This window comes from Drosophila nasuta, chromosome 2L (genome assembly GCF_023558535.2).
Source record: "Drosophila nasuta strain 15112-1781.00 chromosome 2L, ASM2355853v1, whole genome shotgun sequence".
Lineage (NCBI taxonomy): Eukaryota > Metazoa > Arthropoda > Insecta > Diptera > Drosophilidae > Drosophila > Drosophila nasuta.
Window position 1 is genome coordinate 3,888,853 of NC_083455.1, and position 27,310 is coordinate 3,916,162.

At 38.7% G+C, this 27,310-nt stretch overlaps 4 protein-coding genes and 1 long non-coding RNA gene across 14 annotated transcripts in view; 2 read left to right on the top strand and 3 right to left on the bottom strand.

Annotated features, from left to right (window-relative positions):
* Positions 1-109: 109 nt before the first annotated feature.
* Positions 110-2,058, top strand: LOC132798829 (protein anon-37Cs). 2 transcript variants are annotated; one of them, XM_060810814.1, is made up of 3 exons: positions 110-172; positions 258-378; positions 436-2,058. In XM_060810814.1, the coding sequence occupies exons 1-3, from the start codon at positions 125-127 to the stop codon at positions 1,995-1,997; spliced, it is 1,731 nt and encodes a 576-aa protein (XP_060666797.1). In that variant the 5' UTR covers positions 110-124; the 3' UTR covers positions 1,998-2,058. The 2 variants fall into 2 exon arrangements, with proteins under 2 accessions (XP_060666797.1, XP_060666796.1); XM_060810813.1 differs by having other exon boundaries at positions 118-172; positions 244-378.
* Positions 2,046-6,872, bottom strand: LOC132798831 (aromatic-L-amino-acid decarboxylase). Of its 2 annotated transcripts, none has more exons than XM_060810818.1 (3): positions 6,723-6,872; positions 5,243-5,328; positions 2,046-3,574 (listed from the first exon to the last, which is right to left on the bottom strand). In XM_060810818.1, exons 2-3 carry the CDS (start codon positions 5,320-5,322, stop codon positions 2,224-2,226), a joined length of 1,431 nt encoding a protein of 476 aa, XP_060666801.1. In that variant the 5' UTR covers positions 5,323-5,328; positions 6,723-6,872; the 3' UTR covers positions 2,046-2,223. The 2 variants fall into 2 exon arrangements, with proteins under 2 accessions (XP_060666801.1, XP_060666800.1); XM_060810817.1 differs by having other exon boundaries at positions 6,697-6,872.
* A 2,247-nt stretch (positions 6,873-9,119) lies between these two features.
* On the bottom strand, positions 9,120-10,741 carry LOC132798152 (prohibitin 1). 2 transcript variants are annotated; one of them, XM_060809905.1, is made up of 4 exons: positions 10,614-10,741; positions 9,968-10,402; positions 9,453-9,900; positions 9,120-9,386 (listed from the first exon to the last, which is right to left on the bottom strand). In XM_060809905.1, the coding sequence occupies exons 2-3, from the start codon at positions 10,397-10,399 to the stop codon at positions 9,502-9,504; spliced, it is 831 nt and encodes a 276-aa protein (XP_060665888.1). In that variant the 5' UTR covers positions 10,400-10,402; positions 10,614-10,741; the 3' UTR covers positions 9,120-9,386; positions 9,453-9,501. The 2 variants fall into 2 exon arrangements, with proteins under 2 accessions (XP_060665888.1, XP_060665887.1); XM_060809904.1 differs by having other exon boundaries at positions 9,120-9,900.
* Positions 10,742-11,374: 633 nt separating this feature from the next.
* Positions 11,375-27,310, bottom strand: part of LOC132787288 (uncharacterized) — a 48,218-nt gene continuing 32,282 nt past the window's right edge. For 2 of the 7 annotated variants that reach the window (XM_060794233.1, XM_060794241.1), the window contains exons 4-9: positions 21,397-21,503; positions 19,507-19,603; positions 13,916-14,053; positions 13,219-13,861; positions 12,493-13,158; positions 11,375-11,978 (exon numbers count right to left, since the gene is read on the bottom strand). In XM_060794233.1, the coding sequence (XP_060650216.1) occupies positions 11,848-11,978; positions 12,493-13,158; positions 13,219-13,861; positions 13,916-14,053; positions 19,507-19,603; positions 21,397-21,503 (1,782 nt within the window). In that variant the 3' untranslated portion in view covers positions 11,375-11,847. Of the gene's footprint in view, positions 12,146-12,492; positions 13,159-13,218; positions 13,862-13,915; positions 14,054-19,506; positions 19,604-21,396; positions 21,504-26,797; positions 26,840-27,310 lie in introns of those variants that run through there. The other 5 variants (XM_060794274.1, XM_060794281.1, XM_060794258.1 and 2 more) reach the window with 5 other exon arrangements.
* Positions 24,067-25,687, top strand: LOC132787323 (uncharacterized). The gene is made up of 3 exons (XR_009632533.1): positions 24,067-24,808; positions 24,870-24,974; positions 25,046-25,687. It is a non-coding gene; the product is annotated as an uncharacterized LOC132787323 (long non-coding RNA).

The following is a 27,310-nucleotide window of genomic DNA, read 5'->3' on the forward strand; positions in this document are numbered from 1 at the left end:
ATAGTAATTTTTCTTTTTATTTGTAATATTTTAACGTACGAAAGTAATGTAATGCCAGATTGAAAATGAGAATATATTTACATATATATACTATAAGAACTAATTTTGCTGTTATTATGTATAAATGCAAATATGTATTGTAATTACCGGTTGTGTGAGCGACTGCAGTTGGGTTCGTTGTAACCAAATTTAAATATATAATGCCATTGTAAGAGTATTAGCAAAAGTGTATTTTTAAAATAGCGTTTCATTTGAAGGTGACGCTTTTATTGTCATCACAACACACAACGACGACAGGAAAAAGTAAAATTCACAGTTCTCTCTCAAAGCAAACAACAATAAGTAATCAAAAACCTGTTAAGAATTTGAAATGCCATGGTAAGTGAATAAATTCCTATTTAATCAAGCCCCTAACTTCCAACCACTCGTCCTTAGTTATGTATAAACTAGCCAATAGGCGTAGCTTATACTATGCAACAGCACTCAAGGCTGAGCTCAGCGGGCTGCAGAGTCATGGCGGCGGCAGGCACCATGACTACAACCATAATCTCGAGACTGCGAAGCAGAATGCCCGGATTGTGGTCATAGGCGCTGGACTGGCGGGTCTCTCAGCAGCACAACATCTACTGCAACATGGCTTCAATAGGACGCTGGTGCTGGAGGCGACGGAGCGTTATGGGGGGCGTGTCAATTCGCAGCGATTTGGCGACACGTTCTGTGAACTGGGCGCTAAGTGGGTAAACATCGATGGCTCCCACGACTCCATGTACGAGCTGTTACGTAACGCCGAAGGTTTGACGAAGAAACTGAAGCCTCCAACACATGCTCGCTATGTGCTTGCCGAAAGCCAGGTTAGTGGTGAGCAGCTAAAGGTGCCGCGGAGAATGGTGGAGCTGATCGATATGCTGTTTCGGGAATTATGTCGTGGTCTGAAGGTGCGCGATCGGGTCAAGACTGGCGGAGATCTACAGTCGCTAGACAATGTGATGAGCTACTTTCAGTCGGAGAGCGAGCGATTGATTGGCACAATGTTTAAGGAGCCCAGCGAGCAGTTGATGGCTCGTGACATCTTTCAGTCGCTGTTCAAGGACTTTAGTAGCATACTGGGCTGTTGCTTGGAGTATGTAAACATTCAGCATGTCACCACGTGTCCGCTGCAGCAGGAATCGCATCCGATCTATGTGCCGAGTGGATTAGACAACATCGTAGAACAACTGACTAACGATCTGGATGTGGGTCAGCTGCAGATGGGCAAACCAGTTGGCCAGATACAATGGCGCACCATGTCGGAACCACAGAGTGTGGGCTGCATGGATGGCAGTCTCTATCAAGCTGATCACATCATTTGTACGCTGCCTCTGGGCGTGCTCAAGACTTTTGCGCCCGTGTTGTTTAAGCCCACACTACCGTTGGACAAGCTGCAGGCCATACAGAATCTGGGCTTTGGCAATCCCGTCAAGATTTATCTGTCCTACAAGCGTCCCATCAGCCGATGGCTCAAATCCAACCTGCGGCCCCTTACAAAAGATCTCACTGTCAATCCCAATGGTAATCAAAATGCCATCCGCAGTTGGACGCAACAGGTTGTCGAGGTGTCGCAGTTGCCTAGCAGCCAGCACGTGCTAGAGATACGCGTGGGTGGAGGCTACTACGATGAAATAGAGAAGCTGCCGGATGCCAAGTTGCTCGAGCAAATTACTTCGCTGCTGCGACAGTGTCTTGCCAATCCACGTGTGCCCTATCCCCAGGCTATGCTGCGCTCTACCTGGAATAGCTCGGCCTGCTATCTCGGCGGTCGTCCCTACTTTTCAGTGCACAGCAGTGCGCGGGATGTGCACAAGTTGGCGGCACCACTGGGTCATGTGGCGCCCACGCTGCTGTTTGCTGGCGATGCCACCGCGTTGCAGGGCTTTGGCACCATTGATGGAGCTAGGTCTAGCGGTATACGCGAGGCACAGCGCATCATTGATTACTACAACAAAAAGCTTAGCGTTTAAGTTTTAGCATGCTGTTAACTAGTCCCAAAAAACGAATATAGTTCAAAATTATCAGTTTAAATAGTAATTAAGCACATTTAATACGATTAAATACGATATATACGATTAGCGTGTAACAACAATAACGAATAGTTGGTCCTATTATGGAGTATGGAGTATGAAATTCCCTAAGCATGTCAGCTTCAAATCTTCGGCATCCTCAAGAGGAGCCACACCTTCGAGTCGTCTATTCGGCGGCCTCCATTTCGTCGGCAGCGGCAGCAACTTCCTTCCACGAGTATTCCATGTCCTCGGGCTGTGTGAAACGCGAGCAGACGGCCATGCGCAAGAAGTAGACATCTCGTATCTTGGCCGGCACCATGTGAATCTTGCCACGACCGTTGATGCGCTTCAGCAGCGCCTCGTTGCGCTCATTGCTGCCCTTCAGCCGGAAGCAGACGAGTCCCATGTTCACCTCAGCGGCCAGCTCGAAACGTTTGTCCGCCACACAGAGATCAGCAAACTGCTGGGCAAAGCCACAGTGGCGACGAATGTGCGCCTGCAGATTCTCGACGCCATACAGACGCAGAACAAACCAGAGCTTGAGCGCACGGAAACGGCGACCCAGCGGAATCTGCCAGTGACGATAATCGGGCGCGGAGCCCTGCATGTCGTGCTTCAGATAGAGGGGATCCACATTGAAGGCGTTGACCACCCAACTGGGATCCTTCAGCCACATGGCCGAGCAGTCAAAGTTGACCAGCATCCACTTGTGTGGGTTAAAGTTGAACGAGTCGGCTGTCTCGATGCCCTTCATGTGATGACGATACTCGGGGCAGATGAAAGCGGAGCCAGCGTAAGCAGCATCCACATGCACCCAGACATTGTGCTTGTTGGCCACGGGGCCACACTCGTCCAGGCGATCGAATGCACACGAGTTGGTTGTGCCCAGTGTGACCACCGCATAGAAGGGTATCAGGCCATCGGCCAAGTCCTGTTTAATCGCCTGGTCGAGAGCATCGCCACGCAGGCGATTGTGCTCATCAGCTGGCACAGAGCGCAGCTTGACACCGCCCAGCAAACCGGCGCGTTCCACCGAGGAATGTGCCTGGGCGGAGGCATAGCCGACCAACTTGCCAAGGATGGTGTGGTCATCCCATTCGGGGTGCTCCTCCTTAACCTCCTTCAGCTTCTTCGCCTTGGCACCAAGTAGAGCCACCAAAGTGGACTCACTGGCTGTGCCTTGGATGACGCCACCGCCCTTGCCGCCGGAGCAGGCCAGGAACTCGGCGGGCAGTTCCAACATCTTGCCCAACCAGTCCAGCATGACGACCTCCAGTTCAGTGCAGGCTGGACTGGCGATCCAGGTGAATCCTATGCAGGCAATCGCTCCACTCAGCATGTCAGCCACAATGGCTGGATAGGAGTTGGCCGTGGGGAAATAGGCATGGAACTTGGGACTGTGCCAGTGTGTCACGCCAGGCATGATAACGCGCTCAATGTCCTTCATTACATCCTGCCAATCCTCGGGCTTTTCTGGGGCAGCTTCGGGTATCAAGGGGGCCAAGTAGCCGGGCTTCACCTCGGGCAGCACGCGTCTGAAAGGGACACAAGAAAGACAATAATCACATTTATAATCTCATTAGCAAGCATTGAAAAAGCTGCACAAAGCTCTCGGCAAATTAAATTCCGCCCCCAACTCAGCATCAAGAACGAAGCTATCAAAACTTCCTCACTGTTGCAACTTGTTGCTAGTCACCTAAAAATCAATATCTATTGCCAGGAGAACCTTAAACACATACATATGTATAAAGTGGGTACAGCACTTTCACTTAAGAGATTGTAATTCTACTAAATTTATGAGAAGAAGAGTTTGTAGATATGTATATTAATATCAGATAAAATTATATGAGTATTAAAGACAGAACAATATCTTTAGTAGACTACCGAAATTTGTACAGTATTTTATCTATTATTCTTGCAATCAATAATTGTGAAAATTGAAATTTACTCCAGATCAACTTTTAATTGTAATAATTTAATTTATTAACAAATATTCTTTGAACAGAAAATACATTTTTAGAGGAAATTTAAATTTTAACAATTATTGATTGCAAGAATAATAGATAAATTATTTGTGGCGCTCATAAAATATACTTAATTTCTCAATGGTTCCAATATAGCATTGCATTATTAAGAAGAACACGAAATTTAGAACCTTTTACGTGGTAAATTTATGCAATTCATTTGAATAGGGGCATATAATCGCTAATTGATTGTATATTTAAAAAATTTACTTTATATTAAAATGTGTGGAATGTGTAGAAAAATGACTTGGATACCAAAGGACTGATATCGCGAAGTCGACCGTTTGCTGTTGCTAATCGCAATTCAATTAGCTGCTGATATGTAAATGGATAGAGATGTGTAGTACCTCAATCTCTTTACATATCAGCAGCTAATGGAATTGCGATTAACAACAGCAAACCATGAAAAAGTACATAGAAAACAAACAAGTCTTATCACTCTCATTTTCAGAAATACTACCTTAATTCTGGAAACTATTGCTGAGCATAAATACATCTTAAGTATATTATTTTTCTAATCATTAAGCTGGTCACTATTGCAGTAAAAATACTTTCATTATTTGGAAGCCAGATAAACAGCTAAATTAACAACGTGACGAAATAAACAAATGAATAAATGCTTTTTTATGAGTCGAGCGTTTTGATAGACCCAAGGCTAAAACATTAAAACGAAAAAAAAAGGTTCAAGAACAATGCACAACTAAAAGATACTACATAATAATGGAGACCTTGAAATGCCAGAAAAACGTTATTAAAAACCTTATAATTTGTAATTGTTGTAAGTGATTAATAAGCTGCAAAAGTTCAAAGCAGAATGGCAAAATTTTTGTGAAAGCTCAGTTGGGCAAATAACATAGAAGGCCGAATCGGGCAATACCTCAATCATACAATATTACTCTATAGACTTTTCCCATGACTCAGCACGCGTTGATCTCAAAAACGTATTGTGTTGTGAAGCGTGCATTCTGTTAGTTAATATATTTGTATATATAATAGAAAATCAGTCATTCCTTTCGATGCGGAAAGACGGAATGTGTAAAAACTGTGGGTCAATCAGAACGAACTTTCAAATACTATTCGATAAGGTTAAATCAAGTGTTATTGATACCCATATCTGAGTACAGGTCGTAAATTGAATTCAATTAACGTGCTGTGCTGTGTCGTGCCACACGTTCTTACCTGTCGCGTATATTTTCCAGGTAATCGGCTATATAATCGACCATCGATTTGGCAAAATCTCTAAATTCGGGCGCCTCCATGTCGATCTGTGAATGTAAAAGGCGGTGTGTTCAACAATAAATTAGGGGCTATAAACTGTTTGTTTTTAATTTAATTTACACATTATTCTAAAATGTATTGAGAGGAGACAGCCACTCACCGAAACCTTGGGATCCAGTTTATCTGTCACCACAGTATTATTACCCTTACTTGGCAAGGGCATGGTTGGATTAGTGGATGCTTTGCTCTTGTTCAATGAATATGATTATTATTAGTTGTGCTGAATTAGTGAGCGAGGTAAATATGCAGAGAGTATAAAAATGTTATTGTGTGTGTATTAGAGATTACATTCAATAGATAAGGCATGTTATTTGCAAATAGTAAACTTGTTGCCACTCAGTTATTTTTTAAACAAGTGCAAGTCATAAATTCTCTACCTTAGGAGGCAAGAATTTAATAGCTTCAGCTCGTTAATAATATTAGTGTTGTAAAATTAGTAAACAAAAATTAACAAATTAGCTAGCATTTTTTTATTATTCTTAGTTGAAATGCTTTTAAAATAAATAATTTTTTTTGTATAGACTAGTGTGATTATTCAATTAGGCTTTGGAAAATTCTCATTATTGTATTTTGTAAATTAATTTTAGTTTTCTATTTGGCAACCAGTAATGCATAAAATGAACTTGGTGAATTTAAATGATAAACACAATGTTAATGTAATAATAATATTATTCTAAAGTTATACTTTCTAAACTTTTAAAGTCTTTAAGGCACTTGATTTATATTTGTTTTGAGAAAAATCGAAGTTATATGCTTTCAAATATAGAGTGTAATTTCTGAAAGCATTTAATTTAGAATTGGATTTTTGCCAAATTTAGCATGCAATTATTTTGTTTCGTTAAAAACATTTTTAGCACATTTGTTGATGTATTTGTTAAAATACTCGTTTGGCGAATTGACCAAACTTGTTGCTATGAGTTTGTTGACTTTGCTTACAGCTACAAGCAGTTGTTGTAAATTTGCTTCGCATGCAGTTACTTTTTGTGCATTAATTAATCGTGTTTTAAAAAAGTTTAAAACCCTACACGATGCCGAACCAGTCGACAAAAGTTGTTTGACATTGACAGAAAAATACATAAATACAAAAAGAAACGAGAACAAACCAAAAAAAATCGGCAAGTTGATAAGATTAGAGGAGTGTTTAAGCACAGAAAAAAAGTTAGTTAGTTAAGCAAGGCTGAATGTGTATTTAAAGCAGAGCTTTAAAGGTCAGTCTTCAACATTACGTATACGCCCAGTATGTTAGCTGTGTTGTGTGTTAAATGTTTTTTAAGCACATTAATTGTTTAAATATGCCTAAGAGGCACACGCACATCACACACACAGATCCAAAAAGCACAGCACAGCACACTCACCGTTTTGTGCACTTAAGTTGACTTGCCTTTAATTATTTGCACTGTTTTTCCGTTCCGTTTCAAGTCGCGATTGCACTACTAGAGCTGTGGTTATTTTTGTATTGTCTTTTAAATAATAAATGTAATGCACAATAGCTGTTCCCGCTCTGGCTATCGTTGGCCAACTGAGTGCTGTTCAGTGTGCGGTCAGGGCTTATAAAGCATCGCTTCGTCGCAACTCCGAGCACCGAGCTCCGAGTTCCGAGAGCGGCCACAGGACCGGTTCAAAACGCCACAGATATACGATTCGGTTTTATTCTGTGCCAATGAATTTGTTATGGATAAATACATATACATATGCGAGTGAATGAATAATTATTATTGAAATTTCTGCTAACAAACATAACATTAAATTGTTTTAATGTAAGATTGTGGAGCTGCATGTAAATGAGATAGTTGGTGTTAAATGATCATTCAAAGAGGAGAATCCCCCCAGATTAATGCGTGAGTCACCTGTTGTTGTTGTTGGTGGTGTTGCGTGGGACTTTCCCAAAACTAACCAGAAGAACAGCAACAAGAAATGTGCGAAACAAAATTCAAAATAAAAAACAACATTTCAATTTACATTTCTGACGTGAAGGCATTTTTTGCAACTGGTTTTCTGAGCAAGTTGAATGGGGACCTGGAGAAGTGTGCGCTAATGTATCTCAAACTGTGGTGCGACATGTATCTAGTAGTTGCACGGGCCGAAGCCCAAAGCACGAGACTCTCATCAATGGTCGATGACGTCAAAAGCTCTGCTCTCGATTATGCTTAAAGGGAGATTGTAATGGGAATGGGGTAAGTCACCCAACTGTTGCTGAAAGCGAATGCGTGCCATGCCAACGTCTGCGTCTGGCATCTGAAACGAAGCCACTTTGGCAAATCACTTGACTGAATCAACAGATTTTTGCCGTGCTTACGGCAATGTCGCTCTCATTGTGTTTGCCACACCCGCAGCATCCCCCAAAAATAAAAAAGGTTCAACTCCAGCCAACCCCAAGCAACTCCTGTGTATCTGAGTTCTCTACTTCTACTGTTGTATAATGAGGAAGTGGGGAAAGTGAAAAGGTCGTATTTATTCTCATTCCTCTTGGATTGCTTCTGCTTAATGTTGGAAGTGCTTCAATTTGATTTATGGCTGACTTGAGTTGAATAGCTTGGACTTTCATGGCGGCTTCACATGATTTTGCTCGTCTTTTGGCGTCTTGAAGTGGAGGATTGCATAATCTATCGAGAGTAGATAAAATAAAACTTGTGAGATACTGATACTAGGAATGATGGCATAGGATTTGAACATCTTTTATTCTAGTTTTAGAATTATTTATTCTATTTGTTGTATATAGTATGTTGTATATAGTATGTATATTAAAACTTTTTAAACATAAGTAAACTGACTTTATTTTATTGAAAAAATTTTAAAATACATAGTAAATGAAATATATTTTGAATTGATGACAAATTTACGAAAGTGGATACTTTGACTCTTTTAAATAAAAACATTTAAAAATATAATATATATTCGAATATTTCTTCCTTTTATATAGAGTAGAACATTTTGATTATTGGAAAATAATGTTAAAGTTAAGGCGATTAACACATTTTTATAAATTTTTCAGAAGGCACAAATTTATCATGTATCCTCATGTGCCTGCTACTTTATGTATGTAGATTTCTTAGCTCATTGACTTACAGTAAATACCATTAAACTGCATGTAAAGCTTCTCTTTATGTTAATAGTAAAACAAGTAAGAAAGCTACAGTCGAGTGTACTCGACTGTGAGACACCCGCTAATACTAAAAATATACTGAATGGTATATTTGGTATATCGACATAGTACCGTATTCAAAATATACCATAGACGGCACAATATACCAGATTGTCAGCCAAAGCAACTAAAACCCCTAGTAAGTAGGCGTTTTTGCCCATACAAAAGTATTTCTTTACTAACTTCGACAATTTTTATCTGATCGCAACCAAAGAAATCATAAATACTATAGTTATTATTGTATATACCAAAATTCGGAACTCTAGCTTTAAAAATACGCTTGTTATTCGATTTTTTTGATTTGCGGGGGCGGAAGTGGGCGTGGCAAAAATTTGAAACAAACTTGATCTGCGTGCAAACATAACAAATGCTGTCAAAAAAAATTATAGCTCTATCTCTTATAGTCTCTGAGAGCCAGACGGACAGACACACAGACGGACATGGCTATATCGTCTCGGCTGTTGACGCTGATCAAGAATATATATACTTTATAGGGTCGGAGATGCCTCCTTCTACCTGTTACATACATTTCCTGCCGGCACAAAGTTATAATACCCTTCTACCCTATGGGTAGCGGGTATAAAAATATGAAAATTGTAATTCACAATTAGCTATTTAGTAAAACACTTATAAAGATTTTGGTAGTTAGGTTGGTATTCCACAATTTCATATTTAATATGTATTTATTGTATTGGATCAGTTTGTTCACATAACAAATTTTTCATAAGTCTTGCAAGATGTAACACTTAGCGGTCTTCTTCTGTCTGGATTCAGTAGAGAATTTATACGATTGATTTCAGATACGCGATTAGCTGTCCAGTCGACGAACAAAAAAGTCGAACAGCGAATGCGCACAGAATCAGAATCGGGCCAAAAAGTGATTCAAGTATTGGACCAATGCTGCTGCAGAAGGCAAACGAGTTACAAATTGCATGTTGTATGGATATTATAAAACAAAATCGAAAGTACTTAATAAATGCTACAGGTAGTTACAACTTATTCGACTAAAGCACACACGTTACTGCGCCAGAGTAGAGGGCAGATTGAGCAGCGTGCTTTGTCCACTGGGCAAGTAGGCAACTCCACGTGACCTGGATAGCTGGTAAGCGATATCCTCGGCAGCCTCGATACGACGCAGTTCAACCAAACCATCGCCGGCCTCTCCGAAAGATTTAGCCAGCAAATCGGCAGCAGCGGCATCACCCTCAGCGGAAATAATGGAAGCCAACTTCTGTTGCTCGGCCTTTTCGACCACGAAACGGGCCTTTTCGGCCTCCTGCTGTGCAACCTGTTTCATTTCAACAGCCTGTGTGAATTCGCGGCCAAAGGTCAAGTGCGTCAGAGAAATGTCGTCCAAAATGAAGCCGAACTGCTTGGCACGCACAGTCAGCTCTTGAGATACACGTTGCGAGACCATCTGCACGAGATATACATGCATGTATTTCAAAATTTTATTAATATAAACATATTTATTTTATGCTCACCTCACGTTGAGTAATCAGCTCGCCGGCATCGAACTGAGCGACGACAGCTTTGAGCACCTCAGGGGCAATGGAGGGGAGCACACGCTCATCATAATCCTGACCCAGAATGGTGTAAATCTTGGGCAGCTCATCGGGAATCGGGCGATATAAGATACGCAGCGTGATGTTCACGTTCTGCAAATCCTTGCTGCCGGTTATCACAGGCACATTTCGGGGCTGCGAGCGAATGTCGAAGATGATGGGCCGTTGCACCCAGGGAATGAAGAAATGTGTTCCCTCGCCGACCACGTTCTCCTTGATGCCAGTGAATCGATCGAAAATTACCGCCCGGTGGCCACCATCAACATTATATAATGCGGAGTTGACAACACCGCCCAGCAGGGCAACGCCAAGACCCATTTGGCCAATACGATTGAAAAACTGAGCAGCCATTTTCTATTGAAACGAGAAAAGTATTTAGTCTTAATGTTGCTTCTCAACTGTTTGCGTATTTTTTCAAATGAACAATAAGCCGACTGTGTTTTGTATTTCGTCAGATTTATAGGTTAGAACGTCATGTTAACTTGTGGGGACAAAGTCTGAATGGTTTCGGGATAAACTACGCGTAAGATTAAGAAGAGAATTTATTTAACCATTTTTTACTAACTTTATTTGTACTTCAAGACTATTTTAAAATTATTACTTCGTTAAAGTTACTTAATTATTGTTCGTTTTAGAAAACCGCACGCAATATATCGACAGCTGATATTCCTCGTTTTTTAGTGGTGGCACTATCGATACACCGAAGTTTTTGCAATCGATTTTTTATAGCAATGTGTGTTTATTACCACTATGGTCAATTAAAAATTTATTATTAATTAATTGTTATCCAATAAATTCTACTTGTGATACGAGTTGTGGCCATTTGTATTCAAAATATGTGTCAGACTGTTACTCCAAGAAAAATTTTGTGATATATGGGTTTCAACGCTGAGAAGATATACCAAATCACAGAAAAGCCGTTAATTGACGTCTGGTTACACTTTATATGGTATATTCTTATTTTTCAAACACCCGCGAATAATACCAAATTTAATTATGTTATAAAATCATTAATATCACTGCACACAAAATCAATAAATTTAACTCCGTGTTTTTATTTAGAATATTCAAAATAATAGATTTCAAGAAAAAAATTCAATATCGCTTAACTGGAAAATATCGATAGCATGACCATGGCGCTCTGAAATATCGAACTCCTTCGATAATTTAAATGAACTACCATAATGTTCATGGCACCAGTGAATGAACAACATCGAAGAAGAAGAGTAACTATTCATTGCGCGCTACTTGAGAAATTTGAAACAACGTTGATGCCATTTTCTTATCGCATTTATTGATGAAATAAATATGTGTATATTATGAAAACAAAATTTGACTTTTGAATACATCCTCGTTCTCAATTCCATTATAAATCAACATCACCATATTACGAAGTTCAATAAAAATTTTCTAATTGATTTACAATCGATTTTGCGGAACGAGGTCGTTGTATATTTTATTTTAACCTTTTACATAAAGCTGGACATAGTAGCACACTAAAACTACTTGAGAATTGGTTTTACATTAACGCTACATATTTAGTCTAAATACATGTATGTAAATTTATTATAATATTTAGCTGGCATCTTGTGATGAAACCAAGCTTAATAAAGTCGCTGCATTAATTAATAATCTAATAATTTCTAAATATGATACCTTTATGTTCTGTTCTTTATTCAAGTATTATCCGTTGACTATTTTAATGATTTCACTTAAACATTTAGCTACTTATTTGTTAATGGTAATGCATATTTAAGTGTTCTATGACCTCACATATCATTTGCTTAGACTTTTAAACGCTATACGCGCGTTGGCGTTCCAAAAATGGGGACGTTGTTGCGTCTTTGGGCCAAGGGTGAGGCGGGAACCGGAGTTGGCCCGTTGTTGTTGTTGTTCAGCCGACGTTGCTGGCTATCCGAATAGGCACGTTCTATAAGGAGGAATTCATATCTATCAGATATGTGTATACATATATCATTGGTACTACTGATTTGCCATGCTCGGAGTGTGTTTGATCTTGGTATCTTGGGTAAGTTTTGGAGGAATGCTGCATGCAATATTTGATTTATTTCATTTACCACATATTCTCCGTTTCTTCTTCAAATTGTACACATGCAATTGAAATAATAAAAAGTAATCGTTTAAAATTATATACATACAAAATTACTATTATTATTACTATGATGAAAGTTAGGAAAACGTGCAAAGTAATTTACATGATCGTTTAAATTGTGATGAATTTATTTTAATGACATACAAAAATATCTTTAATGTGGTTCGTTTTTGAAGTGGGTAGAATAGATTTCTAATTTAATGTTTGTATGCAATGACTTTTTTTTCAAAATAAATAAATATTATATGTTGATCGTAATAATAACATATCCAAAACCAAATGAAATACATTTAAATGATTCTATCATGCGTATTAGAAAACTTTTTATTACCTCGAAACTTCAATCCCTGTGCCTCGTTGATAATGGCCGCCAATGCTGGATGCTGATAACGCTCTCGGAATATGGCCGATCCATTTATGGCGGATCCACCGTTACCATTTAAAGTGCCGTTGCCATTGCCATTGCCGAGATGCATCATTTTATGCTGTGGCGTATGCTGTGGTGTCAGTGAAATTGGCGACGAGCCATTGCCATTCTTATAGTAGCGATTCTGGTTGGGATCATAAACGGAGGAGTTCTGTTGTTGCTGTGGCTGCGGCTGCTGCTGCTGTTCGTTGTTGTGATTGAGGCGATTGGCCAGCTTGATGGAGGTACAACGATCCTCCTCGTTGTTGCGCATCTTCAGAATGCGCTGATCCTGCACAGAGTAGCGTGATCCGTGCAATGAGTTCAACTGATTCAAATTGGTCACCTGAGGGCTCAGCTTCTTGGCACGGAAGCTGCCGCCTGGTGAGTTGTTCAGCAACGTGCCACGCGATGAGCTGCCGTTGGTCTCTGTGCTATCCCTGCTGGCAGCCTCACGATAGCTCGATGGGCGGTGCGTCGAGGGGGGCGTGTCCAGTCCGCTGTCATGGGCTGAACAGTCCAACTCCGTTTTGTTGGCCAGGCCAGCGTTGCTGCCACCGTTCGAGTTGTGAGTGGGCAGCATGGGTTGCACTGCAAGTAGATCACGAAGTTAAGTATCTCGAATGTTGGAAAATAGTATGAAGAACTCACCTGAATGGCGCATATCGGTTGGCGCACGCGGTTTGCGATACAGCCAATCCCTGTCTAGCTCGTTGCCATTGTCTGGAGTGGCACTGATGCCCCGGAATAGTCGTGGCCTGCGTAGTTGAACCTCTGCCTCTTCGGCAGTCTCCTCATCCACCACCTGATTGGAGCCAAAACTGCTGTTGATGAAGATACGACGAGGGGAGCCGTAGAGACCGCCGCCAGCCTGGGTGAAACTATTCTGGGCGGAGGCATAACCATTCGAATAGCGACTGAGATTCGCGTTGCTGTGGTGCGGTATCTTTTGTGGTGTCGAGTGATTCGTTGAGATGCCGCTCAGATGATGATTGTGATTCTCATTATTCAGTGCACTCAAATCGGGCACCGAATCGCTGAACAGGAATGGATTGGCACCCGCATAACCATTCAAGCTGCCAGCTCCAATTTTGTGACGTGCCAAGCCACCGCCACCGCCGGCTCCACTCGTCATCAGCCAATCATCAAGGGCGCTGGAATAGGTGCTGCCTAGACCAAAGTGTTGGAACTGTAGCGAAGCATGCGAAACGGGCGCCGCCAGAGAAGCCCTGGATCTGGGACCCTGGGCAATCTTCAGAGCGCGACGTCGCTCCTTGGAGGTCAGCGCGCATTCCTGTTAATAAACATACATTAGATATTGTTTGATATTAAGAGTTCGAATACTTGCCTCCAGCAACTCGAACCAATCCTCGAGGCCATCATCACAGCGCAAGAGCACTCGACCCTCGCGTCCCAGCAGCAGCCCAATGGCGCTGTACGAGCGTCGATTAAGCCATTCCACCTTCTCCACGTCCACCAGTTTGACCTGAAATGGGTGAACAAAACACAATGAGCCAACAGTCTGCAACAATGTCCAACAGCATTGTTGCGAACAATACAAGTCAAAGGTTAGGCAATGATCGCTGGTCTCTCTCTCTCTCTCACTCTTACACTCTGGGTCAGTCAGCAGGGGTCTGGGAACTGACTTCGATTGCAGTTCAGCTTTTTCTTTATTCAGCAAACAAAGTTTACTCTGAACTTGAGATGGGTTAAAGCTTTGGTTTGAATTCACAAGCTCTTGAAACTGCTTACACTTATATGCATTGAGACGTTACTATAGAATCTATATAGTCTATATGGTATTTATCATGTTGGGTTGAAATCCGGTCGAAAGCCTAGCATAACTAAAAACATCCACATTACTAAATAAATGAATATATAGCTACGCAATGCATAGATTTACATAAATATATACTTTGAAAATCTTAAATTGTTTGTTTCTAATTAAATTCTTTGAAAAAATTTAATATATATTGTCAATGATAAATAAACTTTCGAATATATTGTCTAATGAATAACGTTCCATGAAGTCTTATTCTACCATAAACTAAATGGATTATACTGAAAAGAGTATAAGTATAAAATCTTGAGATCAAAATCCAAATGCAGTTTATAATAATAGAAATGAATATTGCAAATTTAGTTAAATTAAACAAGTAAGCATTCTCTATTTCGAACTTTTGAACTTTACTTTACAAAAATTGTTGCGATTTAAATATTCGCTTAAAAATAAAATGGCGAATGACATCAATTTGCTACTGGAGAATACTTATAGTTGTTCCATTAAGACTGCATCGCATTTGCCGTAACCAAAACTATTGCACTTAATTTTAATAGCGGAGGGCATAAAATAAATTGCTACTCAATTATTTTTAGCACGTCTTTATGCTAAACTTTTGGCCAACAATACAACAATTAAGCCTCGACTGCTCTGTCTTACAAGTTACCTTTCTTTAACTACTATTTATTTTTGCTTTTCTCTTTACGTTTTCTTGCTGCATTTTCCAACTCGGTTAAAAGTCATTAGGCCAGGCTGATAGTTTTTCCCTTGGCCAAGTGCGAAACTTTTTACCATGTAGAACTTTTATTGAACTCATTTCTCTGGTATACTCTTGTCGTTGTTGTTGTTGCTGTGTTGGTCTAGGCAAGTTTATGGGCTCTGTTTGCTTGTTCTTTGGCTACTTTATGACTTGAACTTAAAGTTGATAGAGATTCTGCGCTCCAACTAAAAACTATACGAGGCCATTAGGCAAATATGTCAGCAGCGTGTGGCAATTAGCCAAGTTATGCGATATAAAACGCTGGCCACCGCTCGAGTTTTGCTCAAGAATTCTCTCTCTCTCTCTCTCTCTCTCTCTCTCTCTCTCTCTCTCTCTCTCTCTCTATCTGTCTCGCTGTCTCTCCACTGCTTCTATTTTTATGGCCCACCATAATTAAGTTGTTTTAAGCGCCGAGAGGGGAGGAGAAGTGGGTGGCATGGCATACATAGATCGTTTTTATGATAAATTGCGCGATTTATGTTTACAAAAAGCAAAAGGCATTAGCAAGAGATCTGAGAATCATCGGACATGTGATTGCTCATCATCAAGACCCGAAAGACCCTGTCGTAAAGGCATTCGAATGGACCTCCATAAAATGATCTAAGGCACTATAATATTGGCTGGAATGTGTGGGCTAAAGAACATGTAGAAGCATCATTTGGTAATTTGTGGCGTCAGTCTATATATAAAAGTATTGTAAACTAATATTCTACTTTTATATATAGAAATATTATTTAGGATCAGCCCAAGATGTTTTTCTAGCTGAATTCATCAGAAGAATTAGTTTTTATTATATATTTCTATATTCTTCTTTTATATATTCTTTAAGATCACATCATGTTTTCTGTCTACATTTATTGGAAAAACTAATTATGATTATAAAATCAAATTCACTTCCATATCACAGCTTTAGAAATGGGATTGAAATTTAGGCCAAGCCCGCTCTGTTGACCTCATGAAAGACACAAATAAGTCGTAATCCAAATTATGGCTAATACATTTTCCCAATTTCCGCCTTCGAACTTTATAATTTAGTCTAACCCGAAAGCTTTCAAAAATATGAATTTCAAGGCTGGCATTGATTAGCAGTGATTGGTATTGTTTATATTGTTGTAGTCTCATATTTTGTCATATTTAATAGCATTGCCCGTCAAAACTAGCCCAGTAAGCGAGCAAATCATTTGTTCATTTGTTTTGGCCCATGTTGTACATATCTATACATTTCATATGTGGGCTTTGCTCTGCATGATGTGGTATAAAGCCCAAGTGATTGTGACTTTATCATAGTGATACATTGATTTCTGACACCTTTTGATTGATTTGTAAGGCTGTTCCAGTTGCCTCATTATTATTATTATTATTATTATTATTATTATTATTACATTGGAGCGCGCATTTTGTCATCTTTTAATTATGCAAATGCATTTTTAATACAATTAATGCCTGCAGCTCAATTAATGTCCTCTCATTATGGAGATAAACTGAAATTGCAACTTTATTTCTCTCCGGGCCATAGGCAAATGTCTCGGATAAAAAAATCAATATTGGATTCAATCACTGTCAAAGTGCAAAAACTGCAACTTTGAGGCAACTTTTACGCCCCGCAGGCTGTCGATTGCTCCACTCTACGGCTATTCCCCCTCCCCCCTTCATGTTTAACTTCCCTCATCATTATTGCTGTCACATCACCTGTAATTATTAAGCATCGCTACGTTTCACGCGCGATTGATTTCCCTCGTGGATTCAAGTGCAGACAGTGGCAAAAAATGTTTCATCGCGTTGAATCGAGTCGGAATCATTTGGCAAAAGGTAGACACACAAAATTGAAATTTCGATCACTTTGAAATTTATGCAAAAAACCAAATTAAATAATTAGACTGTAAATGAAGCTGCCTCTCCATGGCACACCTAATTGATTAACTTGATTACATTGACTAGGTGATATTGATTCGTTCTAGTATCGTTGACTGTCAATTAAACAATATATGCGAACATACCTACATATATAATAATAGATGTTTAGACTTGAAATTAGTCTGCTTTAAGTAGTAGGTTAACACAATTTCTCACAATTCCTTTATTATTAGTACTCTTATAATAAAAGAAACATAATGATTGTGTAAATAAAACAAAAAACCTTCTAATGGCTTCTCATGCTTCTTAAATCTCATTACAGAATCAAAGCAAGAGTATTGAATGTGTTTCTGCATCTAAGTAGCTTCACAGCCACACAGAGGCCTCTAATGAGGCTCAATGACTTGACGTTGGTCATGGCTCATTTGGCTGGTTCATGTCTCCGCTAATAAGTGTAGGTGTCTAAGCTCAGATGATGTCCATTTATGGGAACATTTTTCGATGTTTTTTTTGGATAACTTTTGAAGGTCTTTGCGGTATAACTGACAAAGCTACACATCTAGAGTTTAAGCAAACATTTAATTAATGGGCTTTGTCAAACAGATACATTAATAAAATCAATGCAAGGCATTGATATGAAATGAAAATTGATTTGTATTGATTATATAAATAAAATAATATATGTGCTCAGCATGACGCTTCTGGTGATTGCACATTAAGAAAAGTTATTGAATTGCGCATACAATTAAAGTTTCCATTTATCTCTTGTAGTATTTTTGGGTATCACTTTTTTTAGTGAGTTGTTTATGTTGGAAAATTACGGGAATAAACCAAATGCTCACTGCTGCTCTTAAAATTTATTTAAATTTTAAATTGAACTGTAAACAACGAAGATTGCTGACTATTTATTGAGCTAACTTTTATTGTGTGTTTGGAAAAAATGTGAAAAAAGGCGAGAAAGAAAATTAAATGAAAATTAAACGCTTTGTATAAGTAACTAAAATAAAAGCAATTTTCCCATGATCTCTTTACTGAGGATGTTTTTGTTGTTGCTTTAGCTGTGTGCATGTTAAGTGGCATTTGTGATGTTGTTGCAGTTTTATGTGCATTTTCCTTATTTGTTTAAACAACAAAAGCAATAGCAACAGCAACGACATCAGCAATGGCAACAAACGAACAATTTCATTGCAATCGTACTTTTTTTTTTTGCTATTGTTGCTTTCCTGTTTTGTGAGTGCTTTTTTTCCTCTTTTGCCTTTTAGCCTCGTATTTGCTTTGTTTTAATGGCAAAGTTGTGCGACATTGCGGAGAACGAAAGAAATGGGGGAAGTGGCTGTTGGGCTAGTGGGCCAGGCTCATATGGGACGAGCCGATAGTTAGGCAAATTAACATGCAGTAGCTGCAAGTTTTGGCCAATTAGTTGAGTTTACCCCCAAAAAGTTGGCGTGGCGTGGTAATGAAGTTTGCCACAAAGCTAGTAGGAAGTCGGGGAATTTTAATGAGAGATTTTATGCCCAGCAAGTGTAACAGAGTCTCTAGGAATTTGCCACAACCTAATGCTTGAATTTCTCAATATGTTTCGCGCACTTTGTAATCGCATCAATAAGTATTTTTCTGCTTTTTGTTTATCCCCTATAATAAAACGATCGCTATCAGGAGACCTCAACACCGCAAAACGTGACTTTATGTGCTCGACACTGTGGGGAGTCAATTTATAAGTGTTTTCAAGGTGTGTCCTACGGCTATCTCATAAAAACGCCCCGCCCCTGCACTTCCCCTTTACGATGCAGTCATAATGCTCATGAGTATGACAAAGTCATACCCGTAGTTGTCATAATACTTGGCATAAATCTCGTTCTGGTAATAGAATTTTACAATGCGTAGTAAATAAGCGTGAGATGTGTGTCTGTATCTCAATTTGTATCTGTTGTGTGTTGGGCGAGGTTTAAACCTGGTCAATTTGTTTGGCTTGACTGTTGAGACAACTCTAGGTAATTGGGAGACGTGCTGTTGATTCACAGATGCAGATAAAAGTGATGACATATTTAAATATGGGCTTGAAATATCTCTTAATAGTTATGTTTTGTTTTAGACATTTTCTGTTGCTCTTTATTGAGACATAATAGTATTTAGAAAATCAAGATTGGAACGGGTCTGGCAACGCCGAGCCAATCGATAGGAGCCTATCGATTACGGTAACGAGGGTCCTATCGATTGAGGAAGGCACGAGTATCGATCGCGAGGAGAAGCACGAGAGAACATTGCGACGATGACAAGAAGAAGCAAGGTGTGCTTGCTCCAACTACGACGATTTTTCAAAAGTTATAATCATTCACACGTTAAACTAAACTATTGCGAACGGGAAAATTGGTGCTAAATAATAATAAAGCCTTTCATGTGGTATAATCAAACTCACTGCAATAAAAATCTAAAAGTAAGAAATACATTTCTTTTTTTGTTTTAGTAACTAATTTTTCAATTTCTCAATCGAGACAATCAGCGATTTCATCTTATTTTGCTGTTAACTCCGCAATCTTCAACTTACCTTAAATATGAATTGACCCATATCCGAGGCACGTTCATTGGCGGATCCCGAGGCACGTTTAAAGCAATGCAAGTAGTCGCGGGTGAGCACAAAGTATCTGCAATGAAAGAGTAGCATGATAAAATACGAAAATAATTGGCAATGCGTTAAGGCCAAGCCAGCGGTCTAAAGGTCAATTGGCCAGAGATTCACTCATGATTATTATTATACAATTATTATTTGGAACCAAAAAAAAAGAAACTCGAAAATGCCACTGCAACAATTGGCCAAAATACACGCCACAACACAATAGACCACCCGCAGCATTTGAAAATATTATTAATAAATAATAAATCATGCGGCAAAATGAAAAAAGTCAATACCAAGCACTTGAGATACTTCAAACTTGGACTCAAAGCTGCTTTACATTTTATGGCTTTCAAAAGACGATGATAATAATATTTTATCGGCTCGACTCGGTTGCAGCTATGAAAAACATTTTATTAATATGTATGCGAAATTCGCCTTTGATTTGTGAATTAAACATAAATTTTGTTTTGCCGAAACTTAATAATGCATGGCGCAAGATATTTGAGTTTTGCTTAACGAAAACTTTATCCATCGATTTATTTATGTTATGGGCAAAAGTTGAAGGCGAAAGCACTTAGAAATGTTTTCCCACTTTTCAAACAATTTACAAATCTTTTAAATAAGCCTGTTTCGCTTAGGTAACAAAGAAGGCCCAAATTGCTCACTTCCTAATCCAACAGTTGGCAATCGCCAGTTGGCTGAGCTTAGGTTCTTGGCTCACAGCTGCCTATTAACGTGGCCAAAAGGAGAGATGAGAAACGTATATTTTTGTTGGCTGTTAAGCAAACTGGCAAATGTTTAAAGCTGAGTTTGGGTAATTGCTTAACCATTGCCTGGACCATGGCTAATAATAGTTTTACTGTGATTAGTTAAGCCCGCTAAGCATGTTGAGCATTCTGTCCGGAGGGAGAAGAAATTAAGCAAGAAATTAATGACTGGATCTCAAGGGGTAGAAGAACCTGAGAAAGAGAATACTACCAAAGAAATTCAAATAGAAAGGCAGCTAGTTATTGTCGCTGAGTGTGGCGCAAATTATTATACAATTGTTTACAAACAAAAACTAAATTTCCAAAAAAAATATGTATCTCTTTTTTAAAACGTATAAATTTACTTTAAGCTTATTTGTTTTATTACTTTTATAAATATTTGCCCAAACATATTTTAGTCACTCAGTTAAATGCACATTTTATCCAATCGAACAATCAAATATTCCCAATTGATAGCTGCGCTTAGTGGCCATTAACTGTCAATTAAAAATGTGCCGATAAACGTAATTACCAGCTCAGCGATGGATAGAGAAATGAGAGTGGGACGCTCTGTTGCAGCGTAATTAAATTTCAATTAAATGTACAGAAAACAAAAACAATAACAAAAGCACAGCCATCTGTGCAATCAGCGGACTTTAGTCTCAGCCACCTAGCCAGACAGACAACCAGCCAATCACCCACCCACTCATTCACAGTGCTGGCAAAAAGCATTCACATTGTGCATTATCTGCAGTTCGAGTACGAACGTCAGCCACTGTCAATTATGCGCTTTTTTGCAATTAACAACCCCTCTCGGTAAATAAATTTGCATAAATTTGCCGGTCAACTTGAAAGAGGGTTGTTACATTTCACAGGTTTTCGCCAGGTGAAGCATACTCAAAATTGAATCAATTTTATGCACGCATACACTGAAAGAAATGATGCAACGATAAAGTGTAAAATATAAATGGGAAATTTTTAAAATTTTGAAAGCATTGTTAATTTGGAAATTTTCTTACTTCATTCTTGTGAATCATTCTTAAGATTGTAAATGAATAATTGCTTGTGTGCTTACCTCTCCTTCCAACGTGAGAAGAGACGATCCCGCTGCTGCCAGAGAAGTCCACGCTTAATGGGACCCGTCATGGAGGCCACAGGAATGCGACCCGCCAGCAGAGATTGCTGTGAATGATAAGAGCAGAGTGCATAAAAGGTGATTAGAATCCGTGTAAGTTACACCGGAGTGTGAGTTTTTATTTTTTAGCTGAATTTGCACATTTGGAGAACAAATTACAAAGTGTGCTAAAAATTGCTTTGCGATGTCTCAGCTGTTTTTGGCCGCCACTCACAGTGGCTGTCATAACTCTTGTGCCTTTTGCACTTTATGGTACTTTAAATAATTTAACCAACAACAGTTCCAGTGTCTGGCTCCCATGAGCTATGATTAATGTTGCCTTAACAAGCCGCCACTTGCGCCGCTTTTCCCCCTTCCTTTCCCCTTGGTCACACGCACCACACTCACACTCAACCCCATCTGCAGGCATCCCCATCGTTCATCCTCCAACCCCATTTAAGTTCCGCCTGCTGCAACATAAATTCCATTTTTGGTATGTTTGGTATGTTTTTTGTGCGGTTTCGTTGTTGGCTGGCATATTTATTACCAACAGGGTTGTGTATAATAATTTATATTAACAAATGCTTCGCAGCGAGTTAAATAATACTTACGAGGGCGTATACTTGATATAACTGTGCAATTACAACTGGTTAATCTTTTGCGGCTTACGCTTGATTTAACAATAAAAACAGTTTGAATGATTTATACAAATTCAATGAACTTGTTTTAAATAATTATTAGCTGACTGCGAAATTTAAGGTTTAATTCATAGTTTTGAGCTTTCTTTCATATTCATTAGTACAAATGAAGTTTCCCAATCTTAGCTACCTGCTGTTATCAGAATTTGAAACAAACCCAACTTTAGTGCAAATGGTTTGGGTTCTCGAAAATGGGAAGAGACCACGGCAAACAAATCACCAGCTTTGTGTCTCGTAGCAAAACAAATGTCGAACATTAGGCGGTTCATTATAAAGCTATAAAAATAGCTCTCTGGCGGCTACCTCTATGGCCCGAAGCGGACAGACTTAATGATATGCTTATGGCCAAAGCAAACTAACCAAATCAATCAAAGCTGGCAATACGGCAAAGCGGCAATGCGGGGCGCTAACGGGCCTTTCGACTTGACAAAAGCGTGAATCGGAATACCATAATAATGAATTATTGTTGGAGCAGTATCCACTGGGTTCTAAATGTCCACGTCGGCACATTACAGACTTTGAATCAATCCGTTTTGATTTTTACTAGATACATTTTTGGCTATTGCATCAGTGTGGAATCTAAAATCGCAAATCTGAGAAATGATATCATCAGCAGGAAAGTAAAGCGTTCGCTTAATTCGAAATACTTTTTCAAGCGATAAATCTTTGACGCGCTGTATTATATTTTGACCAAACGAAAATGAAGATACTTTTTTGCTCGAGCTTCGTTTTCTTACGTCTTTGGCCTTTATCGCAGCCACACAATCTAAGTAGAAGTTCTTGCCAGTTTGCTTTTGGCCATTAAATAAGGTTCTGGCCAAATTAACGGTAGTCACGTTTAAGAGCCCAGACACAGACAACAACAACAACAACAACACAATGAAGAAGAAGGAGAAGCATAACAGAATGAGGAGGAAGAAGAAGAAGAACAAAAGGCATGCCTTGGATAACTTCAAATTCAATATGGCAACTAAAGGGGGAAATAGCGTACGAAATTGTGCGGGTAATTTTGCTTCGAGGAGAGAGGAGATAGAGAGGAACAAGTCCAAACTTAATTTAGCACATTAAAAAACTATTGTTCAGTTACGAGCTGACTGAGACTGAGGATGAGTGGACTTTGCTTTTGGGCTAGGAACGTGCAGCACCCATTGAATTTAATGAGCAAATGACTTTCTGCCGGGTTCCTTAAATTGGAACCGTTTTGTGGGCGGAATATTAAGTTCTTAACTTGATTAAAATGTATGTCAGTTTATAGACGCTCGTATACAAGCTGCTTAAGATACTAAACTTAATTTTATCGCCAATCTGTTTTGCATGGGAATGATTATTTTGTTTAATGATTAATATTATCGATATTATTAGAAAACATTTCAATATTGAAGCGGGCCTTTCAATATTTATATCTGCTGTCCATATCTCAGCGATGTAGACATGTCCGTCTGTCTGTCCGTCCGTATTAATACTTAGATCTCAGAGTCTATACTAGATAAGAAAAGTTATTTATTTACTTTTGTATGGAAAAAAACGCCAACTTACTACGGGTCTTAGTTGCTTTGGCTGACAATCTGGTATATTTTGCACTCTATGGTACTAAAATTTGTAATATATCAATATACCAAATATAGCTGTTTTGGTATTTCCTAACTATATTTTATTTATTTGTTTTAAAAATAATACCGCACTGTTTTGATTTGATTAAAAATAGGTAGCGGGTATCTCACAGTCGAGCCCACTCGACTGTAGCTTTTGATTAATTTTGGATATAATAAAAATCTATATAAAAACAACTCTTTAGGCAAGTAAACTTTTTTATATATATTTTTCTCAGTGTATTTTATTCGAAAATTCTTTAGGATTGACCTCTTTCCTCTCATTATCACCTTCATTAGCTAAATACCAAAACAATAATAGAAAAATCCTAACAAAATTATGACAACATTTACTAATACGACAAGCACAAAAAAACGTCTCATATAAATAAATTTTCTTTAAAAAAATTTGAAAAAATAAATTAAAAAAAAAGAAAACAAATTAAATTTTCGTCACGTTCTGCGCATGTAAATTATGGCCAAGCTAAAGCCAAAACATATCAAATGTTGTTGCTGTTCTGCTTGTTGTTGTAGACTGTTATTTTGGTTGTTTTTGTGCCCCATGTGGAGCGACTGGGAGCGGAAATAAAGCGTATAATTGTTCAACACGCATCTGTGGGCCTACAAACATTGGAAACCTTCCACGAAATTTGTTTTCATGACTTTGCTTGGAGTTATTTTTATTGCCAAAAGTGTGCCAAAATAAAACTGTAGTCGATAAACTGCACACTTTTGTCTTTAGATATCTAATACGATAATGTCATGAATCAATCAAGCTGCACAGTCAACTATCAGTCCGCTGAATGTAAATCGAAAGCTAAACCGATTGAAGATAATCACCGATGATGACACAATTGCTCAATAATACTCGTTGGATCTGCGACTGGAAAATCAAAACCAACATAACATTCACAATTTATGGGGTCCGAGAAAAAGAGGAGCGTCAGCATCTGGCATCGTTCTGTGTTGGCGTCTGATTGCTGTAGGTGTGCGAGTGAATTTGTGGTTGAAAGTGACTGAAGATGAAATGCGAGGGTCGAACGCAAAATAATCAACCTTGGCTATTAATTGGTTTATGTTATAAAGGTGAGTAAGAAAGCCTTTACTTTATAAAATTACTTGCACATATTAAAGCATTTTGTTTTAGGTAATTCAATTCATTAACCGAATATACCCTCATAAAAATAATATGATCTCCCTGTGTATCGCTTCTCTTGAAAGGAAACTACTCTCTTGAGTTCACATTTTGCCTGTGGGTAGCTTAGAACCAGATGTTAGATATTGAAATCACGACTCTAGTCAAGAGCTTAAACCTTTTTGCAGCTTCAACTACCAGCTTCCATTGCCAATTCGAGTCTCATTCAACACGCAGTCAGTTTTTTTTATGCCAATCCAATTAAAAACCACTAAAAATGCGCCATAAAAGGCAGAGGCCGGCCTGGTCAGACCAGACCCGGTAATTATGTAAGCAGCGCAGACTGCGAATGCAATAATAATGATAAAAACCAAAAATAATACCAGCAAATAATGCCAGACATATTTACGTGCCAGTTTTGGCGACATCTTGAATTCATCATTGAGCAAAAAGCGCGCTCGTAAAACATCAACTTGTCTGTACTGCAAACGAAGAGCTTGAGCTTCCTGCACTCGTTGGGGTTTCCCAACAGTAAGAAAACTGACATCAAATGCACTGAAAATGGGGACATTGAGCCACTGCAGAAGTTATATAACTTTGAATTCAACTCTTTTTTTAGGCGCGGGAATATAATAAGCTACCCTGTGAATTGTGAATCGGGCTAAAAACTGTGAACAACATCGTACTAAAAGTTTCAGGCAAGACATTTGCTTATCAGCTTATCGTGGCGCATTATTTGCTCTTTAATAAAATAACAATTATGTATCTAACATACATGTTTGTTTATGACACGCCCAGCTGTTAATTAAAAATAAACTCATTTAAATGTTCTTTGCTCATGCTGATATGATAAGAGCAATGTATTTTTAAATAGCAGTTAAATAGTAGCTAAATGATAATATTCAGTTAAAGTTATCTTTCTTATCTGCCTTGTGTTGTGCAAGAAGATAAGAAAATTTACAATTTCAGATATGAGTTGGTCGACTTATAAGAGTTAATGCACAAGGTTAATCTACCATCAATTTGCGTATTATAAGTGAGTTATTTTTTATGAAGCTTCCTTTGAAGTAATGACGAAAGTTTTGCACAGAATTTTCAGCATTTACTAGCACCGCAAATCTTTTATTTTCATTAGCAGGTAAAAAGTTGACAACTCTTTTGTTGCATTTGAACAGCAGCTACAATTTCTCTAAAGACCCTAAAGTCAATGACTTTTGCAGAATATCAAACGATTAAAAAACTTTTAATTTTACAATTTAATTAGTCACACATCTACACACACAAACTACTTTGGCAAATGTTGGAAATCAGCGAAAAGAACACAGCGAAAGGGGGGAAAATCAACTGAGCTGTGTGAAAATTGCGCGACCGCCGAGGGAGGCCAACAAAGTGGGGGAAATGGCAAACTCAAAGGTAGTGTAGGAGTCGCATTTTATAATTTTTTATTATATTTTCTTATGTTGTTTTTCTCTACTTTTTTTTTCTATGTTGCCACTTGAAAGCACACAAAGTATTTATGACTGCTTGTTGGATGGATGACTGCCTGGTTGGGTGTTTAAATCGTTGGATGGCTGGATGGTTGAATCGTTGGATGGTGGAGAGACTGACTGACTGACTGGATGGGTTGTCGTGGTCGTTGTCGTTGTCGACATCAAAAGGCAAACACAACGGCAAGTACTCGTGTGTATAGTATAAATAAAAATTAAAAAACATTTTATGATTTCGCTATGGAAAAGTCAAGTCACAAGTAAAATCTGTTGGAATGAAATTGAATTTCCCAACAAAGCCAATGTTGAAACAATGTGTGAAGTTGGCAAACTGATGCCAAATTGTTCAATATTTGCTCAACGGTAATTGAAAATCAACTAAATGCCCGCCCGGTTGAATGATTGAATGACTGACTGACTGCCTGATTGAAGATACACGTATGGTAAACTCACCCAGTAAAAGTCCGTTGATAAGATCATGACACGCCCGCCTATAAAAGATGGTCTGTTTACTATGCTATAAATACCGATTTATAGGCGATGCATATAGGCATTAAATGCGTTCGTCTTGCTGGCGACAATCTCTGGGCTTTTCTTTTGTTCGTTCTTTGTTTTTTAGAAATTTCTTAGCACACACACATCACTAATGATTCTTTTGCGCTGCTAAACAAACATTTAGCTATACGAAGAAACCAAAAGGCAAAAACAAAGATACGTGCTTTACGCGACGAGAGACAACAACGACAACAACGACGACGGCGACGGCGATGAAGTTTAGCACCGACAACGAGCAACTTCCATTGACGACTATTCAAAAATTCTGAGCGAAAAATATATTTTTCATGCTGCTGCTGCCGTTGCTGATGTTGTTGCTGTTGCTGATGTCGGTGGCAGTGGCAGACCGCCTAAACATTTTTCACATATGGCAAAAACAAGCCCAGTCCATTGTGTATCGTTCTACACAAG

What these genes read in the sequence shown, in the direction of transcription:
- LOC132798829 (XM_060810813.1), top strand. Translation starts at nt 133, where the DNA reads ATGTATTGTAATTACCGGTTGTGTGAGCGACTGCAGTTGG. An exon ending in GTGTGAGCGACTGCAGTTGG is followed by an intron (nt 173 to 243) that starts GTTCGTTGTAAC and finishes TTTTTAAAATAG; the next exon opens with CGTTTCATTTGAAGGTGACG. An exon ending in TAAGAATTTGAAATGCCATG is followed by an intron (nt 379 to 435) that starts GTAAGTGAATAA and finishes ACTCGTCCTTAG; the next exon opens with TTATGTATAAACTAGCCAAT.
- LOC132798831 (XM_060810818.1), bottom strand. Translation starts at nt 5,322, where the DNA reads ATGGAGGCGCCCGAATTTAGAGATTTTGCCAAATCGATGGTCGATTAT. An exon ending in CTGGAAAATATACGCGACAG is followed by an intron (nt 3,575 to 5,242) that starts GTAAGAACGTGT and finishes TGTCCCTTTCAG; the next exon opens with ACGCGTGCTGCCCGAGGTGA.
- LOC132798152 (XM_060809905.1), bottom strand. Translation starts at nt 10,399, where the DNA reads ATGGCTGCTCAGTTTTTCAATCGTATTGGCCAAATGGGTCTTGGCGTT. An exon ending in AGCTGATTACTCAACGTGAG is followed by an intron (nt 9,901 to 9,967) that starts GTGAGCATAAAA and finishes TATCTCGTGCAG; the next exon opens with ATGGTCTCGCAACGTGTATC.